The sequence below is a fragment of the Sphaeroforma arctica genome (assembly GCF_001186125.1).
Source record: "Sphaeroforma arctica JP610 unplaced genomic scaffold supercont1.1105, whole genome shotgun sequence".
Classification (NCBI taxonomy): domain Eukaryota; class Ichthyosporea; order Ichthyophonida; genus Sphaeroforma; species Sphaeroforma arctica.
Window position 1 is genome coordinate 1 of NW_014039453.1, and position 8,707 is coordinate 8,707.

The window sequence follows — 8,707 nt, forward strand, 5'->3', positions numbered from 1 at the left end:
ATTAATTCATATACTTGTATATAGAACTTCTAGGTATAACAAAGGAATAGTAGCCATGTATTCCTACATACTAGTACGGATATCTATAATGTACCTAAAATAATGTATTAGTTGACGGGTGTATATCAATTCATGCTCGTGTTTCCACTAAATCTATGCCCTATTCTTCAGACCAAAAACCCTACATTTTGAGTACACGACCCCAATTATATTCTGAGGAGCGAGTGGAAGTCACTGGAAGAGATGTTAAAAAAGAAGACACAGGATGACTTCCTCTGAGTCCTCATAGGACGACAATTTTTTATGGAAAAATTATTCTACCTCCTTCTTGTCTACATTTTCCGATATACTTCGGTACTTCATTCCTTATTTTGAGAGAAAACGTACTTTAGAAGCTCTCTGCAACTTTATAGCTCCAATTTATATCCAGGTCAATAAAAACTGAATTTTGAAGTTTTATAAATATTGTCTGATTGCACATCTAATTTTGGTTTAAAATATGCGATATAGGATTGGGAAACAGATGTTCACCAATCATCTATATCTTTTAGAATCGCTTACGGTTATGCATTGTTTACGCTATCATACGGTTTCTATTGTGTGTAATAAGGTATATCCAGACTCAAAAATATATATTTTTTAACATTATTCTATATGTATTTTGATAAATATTGTCCAGACTGTCGCGGCTGTGGTGTGTAACAAATCACCAAACTTCCAATATACCAAACGCTACACTTACGATACTGCATATGCACTTACAGTGCGTGTCGTCGTTATAAGTCTTACCAATAGTTCTCGTAGCACGAACGCTCACACATGCACACATAATTAGTACTACAAAAATACGTACAAAATACACACCTTGACGTATTACTATAGCTGGGCACTGTAACGAGCGTGTAGTCTCTGCCGAGGGGCAACGACTTGACAGCACACTTTTGTGCCGTGCATGTCTACAACCCATGGGTGAATACTGTAGCGCAGGCACTCATATAGAGAATCTCGGAGTGAGTTAGGGAAGTGAGGATAGTAACCACCAACCAAGAGGTGTTCAGTATCGAGGATAGAGCAGTCAGGAGTGACCACAGTCCCTGATGGCTCTCTCGCATTGATTCACGTACGCACTTGAATCATACGTAAGTGGTGTTGTTGGGGTTCATCGCACGCATAATTGTTTTTTAATTATACGCGTAATACACATTATATATGGTAATTTTGAAAGATCTGCTTGGATATCCTTCAACGCTATACACTATTGCTTAAAAGTGGGAGGTGTATATTGCAGATATTTAATACAACCTACGTTTAAAGTGAGAGGGGTGCATACAGCAGATATTTAAAACAACATAAACAGTTAGGGCGAGTATATCTGATTTGTAGCCCTTATCAGCCTGGGACTAATCACTCATCTTCCTTCCGTATAAGGCTATCGCATATCTTGACAACCTGTGTGTCGTTGTTTGCTATTAGCTGATGGAGCGCTGCAAAGCAATTGCTTGTAGCGGTGGCCTAATGAAAGTCTATTTTACGCATATCGGTAATCTGCACTCATGCTATTTTACTGCGGTACGTTTATAGTCCAGTGTGCGTCGTTGTGTGCACCTACGATGTCATTTAAGAGTATATCTATTATGTGTGCCTATTCCTATAGACAATTATACGTAGGTTGGCAATTGCTCTTAGTCTCCATTGACCAAGTTATTGTGTTCAATAATGTAAATCTAAGAAAATGGTCGATATAATCTTAAGTCATTGTGAACAATATTGTAAATATAAGTTAAGCTTTGATATATACTCGCACTATACATGCACAGCTATTCTGTTCGGCACCACGCGAGCTTCTGGGCCTATAAGCGAGCTGACTAGAGCTCGTTAGATGGTTTGCAGCCATGGGAAGCTGTCAAAGCTGCCTAGGCTACCCTAGTCCAGAGGATAAAGATGCGAAGGAACGTAACGCAGTGATTGAGAGAGGCCTCAAAAAAGAGAAACATGACAGTAGTCAGGAGATTAAGCTCTTGTTGTTGGGTATGTTATGTATATGCGCTTTGAGGTTATTAGAGTGCGCTGGTAGCGTGTATTGTATTTGATGAGTTCTCGCAGGGGTCATATTGAATATAATTACAACGCCTGTGGTCACCCTTTCTCCAAAATTACTTTCGAATATGAAAATCAAGATAGCTGAAAGTAAGGATTCGTTTGATAACTACATTCGATTTGTGCATTGCGGGGTTGCTGATCAGCCTAGATGGCATGATTTGTTGCGATAATATTTGACTGTATATCGCGGGCTTGCTGATGCCGCCTGTGTGGCGTATTATCGTTGCGACTAATTGATTATGTATTGCGTGCTTGCTGATGCAGCCTGGGTGTGCTGATGCCGCCTGTGTGGCTTATTATCGTTGCGACTAATTGATTATGTATCGCGTGCTTGCTGATGCAGCCTGGGTGTGGTGATGCAGCCTAGGTGGCTTATTTTTGTTGCGACTATTATCGATTGTTTATTGCGTGCTTGCTGATGCAGCCTGGGTGGCTTATTTTGTTGCGAATATATTCGATTGTGTATTGCGGACATATTAAGACAACCTAGGTGACTTATTTTTGTTGCGAGTGTAATCGATTGTGTATTGCATGCTTGGTGATGCAGCCTGGTTGGCTTATTTTAATTGTAACTATATTCAATGTGTATTGCGGGCATGTTGAGACAGTCTAGGTGGCTTATTTTTGTTCCGACTATATTCAATTGTCCGTCGCAGACGTGCTGATGCAGCCTATGTGGCTTGTTTTTGTTGCGACTTTATTCGACTGCGTATTGCGGGCATGTTGAGTCAGCCTGGAGGGCTGTTTTTTGTTGCGACTGTATATATTGCGGGTGTGTTGAGACAGTCTAGGTGGCTTATTCTCGTTGCGACTCTATTCGATGTGTATTAAGGACTTGCTGGTGCAGCCTTGGTAGATTGTTTTTGTTGCGGCTCTATTCGTTGTGTATTGCGGGAATATTGAGACAGCCTAGGTGGCTTATTTTCGACGCGACTTCATTCATTACTTGCTGATGCAGCCTGGGTGACTTATTTTTGTTGCGAGTGTAATTGTTTGTGTATTACATGCTTGGTGATGCTTTGGCTGAGGCAGCCTAGGTGACATATTTCTGTGGTGCATTGTTGTGAGCTTTCTGTCGTGAGCTTAGATTAAGAGTTCTATACTAGTAGAATAATTCAGATCGTGCGGTTCGAGCAAGAGTGCCGTCAACCTGTAGTGGTTTGCGTGGACCTTTATGCTATAAACATAGGAGCATTTCAGTACATATATTGTTGTGTCTGGCGGGTGCTTTCAAGGTGCGATACCGTTCTTTGATAGGTAAATCACACTCTCCATTGACGTCTATACGTTAGCGGTCAAATCGAAATAAGATTTCATAGTAGTTTGAGATTCAAATACGGATTAGACTTTCGATTGTATCGATTTCGAGGAGATTGTCTTTGTGAAGTAAGTGCTTCTACCGTTCGCGCGCTTCACATTCGGACTACAGTATAGTGCATTGATTAGTATACGGAATGACTATATTGTTTTACAGTGATTTTTAGGTTGCCAGGCTTGGACCTGTCGTGCGTTATTTAACCAAAAAGTGCTCTGTTAAAAGTGATGATGAGTTGGGTTAGTGGGTTAGTAGATTGGTAGTTGAGCCTAGTCAGTGCTACGCCTACCACTTATGGATACCTATGTTAAATTTCACTGCCATGGTCAGCGCGAAGCACCTCAGGGCAGATGTGACCATTTCATGTCTAGTGTGTTTGACGATGGATGCAAACATAGCTGTTTCACATAGACCAAGTCGTTGAAAAGCTGAATTTAAGTTGTGATATCATCTGAGGATGAGCTGTGAAGTATCTTTGTATCGTTTCTATAGACAAAGTGAAAGTTTCCGACTGATTTGTGTGTTTCGTTTCCAACTGAAGCGTGCATTCGTGCCCCCCGCATCACATGTTTAGGCCATAGTGCAAGGTTTCTGGAAGTCAGGAACACCGTGTCATTAGGTGAACTGACAATGGGGAGGAGGTTGCATGTGCTCTCCTGGGGTAATTGTGGGGGTTTTGGTTTTGAGCAGTTCGGATGACTGACGGATGACTTGAGGCCCAATACTGGACTTGAATTGAATGCATCTCACACACTCGCACTTGCACCTGTTGCCGGTTACAGGGGCGGGAGAGTCGGGCAAGAGCACGATTGTAAAGCAAATGAAAATCATTCATGGTGGTGGATACTCAATAGAAGAGAAACTGGAAGTCGTTCCCATCATTGCTATGAATATATTGCGATCGATGCAGGCCTTAGTGGTCGCTACGGATAATTTGGGGATAGAACTGGAGGAGGACATACAGGTATGTCAATAGGAACTTATCTGCGTAAACGTGTTGGCTTGTGTCTAAGTGACGCTGTCGACAGTATACTTACAGCAAGCCTTAGGTTTGTGATAAGTGTCCGCATTGATGAATTGAGGCCCCCATGGGTGCTGTGCTGCCAGTTCTTGTTACATACTTTCAGTTGAAACGCGAGTCTGGTGTCATTGTGACATACTATGGCGCTGAGCTCAGTATCGACGGTATATATCTAGCTTGGCTGCTTGGTTGTAATTGACATAGTTGGTTTTGCGTTCGATTTGTTGCACTCGATTCGTTGCTCTATAGTCGCTCTAGGGGGAGCGGGCCTAAAATATGGCGATATGGTCGGATTGGGGGAATTTGGTGTGGCATATGCAGGACAATATGAATCGAGCTATTGCAAATTAGGTATTCGCAATCTGTATCGGGCTAATGCATGTGTACGTCTATTATTGTAGTTCATCTAATAATATGTTGGGCAATTATTGTGCGAGGTTTTACGCTTCTAATAGGCGCTAAGCAGGCCCCCGGGGTGTATAAGCTATAGTCCGTTTCAAGAATTTGGTTAATATGTAGCTGTACAGTTCTGGTTTATATGCATCTCGCACCACATCACGTTCGCAGTCATCGGCGCTCATGCGTGTCATCTTATACTTTTACCTTAAACCAGCCGCACGCGGATTATATAAAGAAGTGCGAGAAACAGGTCAACGATTTGTATTGCCTGGGCCCAGAATTTCTAAACTCAGTAAATGCCCTGTGGAAGGCGGAAAGCATCCAAAAAGCATACCAAAAACGAAATAGGTTTCAACTGAACGATTCAGCGAAATAGTAAGTCATGTTTATTTATGTTCGTTCCGTATTTTCATTTATCGTTTCATCCTGGATGCATTTTGAGTTCATTGGAATTCGAGATTGGGCTTTATTTACCCCGGCCGGCAGAGTTAGACTATGTGCTTTGTTTGTAAAGTGCGACCCGTTCTATGATCGACGTCTCTATTTTGGTATAATTTGAATACGGTGTATGATACTGCTGTGAGAAGCAAAGCAAGGTTGCAAGTTCTATCTGGTTTATGTTCATATCCCATCTGTGTGCACCTGTTAGTATGTTCATTTTTTGTGTGCGTCGACATCTGATAGCGCTCACAACTGTCGATTCATTAGCGTGCATCGACTTAGAAACACACTCTTCTCTCTCGCTACTGTGCTGCCATGCTTCTCCGTCATGTGTTCGGCTGTTTGCATTCATCATGCTATCGAGGCGGTCACGCTTTATTAATACTGTCATGTTATATTTGACAGTTACTTTGAAGGGGCCGATCGCATATGTCAATCCGACTACGTGCCCACGGAACAAGACGTGCTAAGGTCGCGTGCGCCGACAACCGGTATTATAGATATAACGTTCCAAACGAGAGACGTAAATTTTAGGATGGTCGATGTTGGAGGCCAAAGGTCAGAAAGAAGGAAGTGGATCCATTGCTTTACGGATGTCACGTCGATGATTTTCATTGTGGCGCTCAGTGAGTATGATCAAGTATTATTTGAAGATAACAATCAGGTTAGTTTCGGTTTATATTTTCATGTTTTGTGTGTACGTCATGTGTTGTGTGTACCTACTTTTGTAGCTTACCAGCGTAAGTTTGTTGCAGTATTGGGGTTTCTGCGCACGGCTTTTCGCTAGTAGAGGGACGATTTGTAATTTCTTCGCATATTTGTAATTTCTTCGCATAGAACTTGCGCATATGTCTATGCTGAGAACTATATAATCGAGTATTCTATCGTACTGAAATATCCATTGTCTGAATTATTCGTACTGAGATATGAATCTGATTTGATTTTTTAAATCAGGTTAGTTTTGGTTTACATTTTTATCTTTTGTGTGTATGTGCTTTTGTATTATATCAGCGTATTGAGGTTTCTGCGCAGGGTTTTCTCTAGAGGAGAGATCACTCAGGGTTCCTCGCACAGAGCGCTTGCTCACGTTTACGCTGCGAACTGTATACTCGAGTATTTACCCGTGATGGGATATCTATTCACGATTTTGTTAGCACTGAGATGTGGATCTGATTCGAATTATATATGATCTCGAACAATGCGCTGTTTGACATTGCAAAAGGTGCTCTCGATCAAACAATATTTCTATATTCTTATTCTCATTTTTCATCATTTTTTTTTTTGCAACCCGGCCCCTACAGAGTCGAATGCGAGAGAGTGTGGCTCTGTTCGATAACATTGTGAACTACGAGTGGTTCGTGGATACGTCTATGATCCTATTTTTGAACAAAACAGATCTGTTCGAGGAGAAGATATATCTGTCGAATTTCGCCGACTATTTTCCCGAATACGAAGGGCACGACGACGACTCAGATGCGATCAAAATATTTATTCTGAATACCTTTTTTCAGCTTAACCGACAGGCCAACAAAACAATCTATTCGCATTTCACCTGCGCCACAGACACAAAGAACATCGAATTTGTGTTTGCGGCGGTGCGAGACACCATCTTGCAGAACAACCTAAAGAACTACAATCTCATATAAAGGGCTGCATGCCAATATAGGGGGGTTAAGGTTCTAGTACGTTGTATAGATGTCGGACTCGCGGCCCTGAAGATAAATTATTAAAAGAAGGCAGTACTAGAAATAGCAAACTGACTAACATGGTACGTGACAATCGTTCATTCCAGCACAGTTCAGCACAACACAGGCTTTGCGCAATGGCAAGGAATTTCGGTGTAGTATGGGCGGAAAAAGCAGGCTTTATGTCTGCGTATTCATCAGAACGATCTCGCTTTTGAATGGTTTTCTTATATCGGATAAACGGCAATCATCAGAAGTCAGTTTTATTGATGTTACGTTATTCGGGTCGTGGGGCTCTTCAATGTGGATAACAGTAGCTCAAGAACTCTGCGCTACATTCATTACTAGCTGTTGAAGTGTTCGGAAGAAGGACTAGGTGTGAAGTATGTGCTGTGTGATATTTACCAATGTATAGGAGCACCCCTGTATATTTTCGCCCCAGTTGAATGGCGCTGCCAAAGTAGCTTGCAAGGTTGGGATACGCCATATTGCTACAGAGCGGGGTTGATATATTTTTTAAATAGGTATTTGTTTAATTTGACATCGTAGCATAAGTAGATTTCCAAGCAATCCGAGTGTACTATGTAATTTTATAATCGATATTGTTGGCTACACAAGGCAGTAGTACTGCAAGTGCATGCATGTTTGTCTGTTGTCTGTTTGTCGCTTGATGGTAGCAGAATTTGGCATGCTAAGGAATAGAGATTTTGTTTTAAAAAGAATAACCGCCCGGCATATGCTACTATCAATGAGAGATTACTTGCGTCCAACATCTAGCCGGCATACTTTGCTAGACCATAATATGACTGCAGTCTGTTACTGACATATTTCTCGTATGCAGTGCAAGGAGCGCTCAAGAGATCCAAATGAGCTGTGTTGTTTAGTTGCAGCGGTATGTTATCGCCTTTTGCGTATTCGCTTGAGTGTACTAATTGCGGAGATAAATCCCACAGAGGATAGCTGTCGAGGTCGGATACTTTTAATCTTTTGGCTTAATCTTTTACTTCTGGGTTATATGGTGTCACGGCATCTTGCTTCGCCTGTTTCTGTTTGAGGTCATGGACAATTTGTTGAGCTGCTAGCCTCTCCTTACGGAAGTTATATCGACAATATTCCCTGCAAAGATAGTAATAGTTGAGCTCATCAATAACAAGCGGAAATTATAAACACATCAAGCTGTAGGCAACCAGGGAAGATATACACTGAATCAGTGTACCGGAGTCGTGATCGCTCACGCAACTACCACGACACACAAGACATCGAGGTTTAGGCCGATTGCAAAACAGAGAATGAACGTCGAACTCAAATTTATATACACCTGAAGGATACCAATGATTCGATAACTGTATAGCAAAGAAGACAGGTATTTAGAAAAACAATCGAGATTCTTAATAAATTTACAGTGCGATGCAACATACCATGAGGCCATAGAGCCTAGCACCCAAGCACCAAACGCCATGTTACATGAGCTCAGCACTTTCCCTGAAACAAGCAAATGAATAGAAATGTGGATGGGAAATCAGCTATATAACAGAAGACAGCGAAATAATTCGAGAATAGTTTTGCTACGAGTGCCAGGGTATAAAAGATTCGTATTGTAGCATTATTATAAATATCAATTATACATGCACGTATGTTTATTTGCTCATAAATTATATACACACTTAAAAATCTCTTATCTACAAAAATATACATATGCAAGACATTACATACATAAACACACACACACACACGCATATATATATA

At 41.3% G+C, this 8,707-nt stretch overlaps 1 protein-coding gene across 1 annotated transcript; it reads left to right on the plus strand.

Annotated features, from left to right (window-relative positions):
• Positions 1-4,197: 4,197 nt before the first annotated feature.
• On the plus strand, positions 4,198-6,922 carry SARC_09996 (guanine nucleotide-binding protein G(q) subunit alpha; the record flags this gene model as incomplete). Its single annotated transcript, XM_014295969.1, has 4 exons — positions 4,198-4,379; positions 5,050-5,210; positions 5,682-5,940; positions 6,578-6,922. Coding segments are annotated over 4 exons (947 nt in total), but the record flags the coding sequence as incomplete, so codon positions are not given.
• Between the last annotated feature and the right edge of the window lie 1,785 nt (positions 6,923-8,707).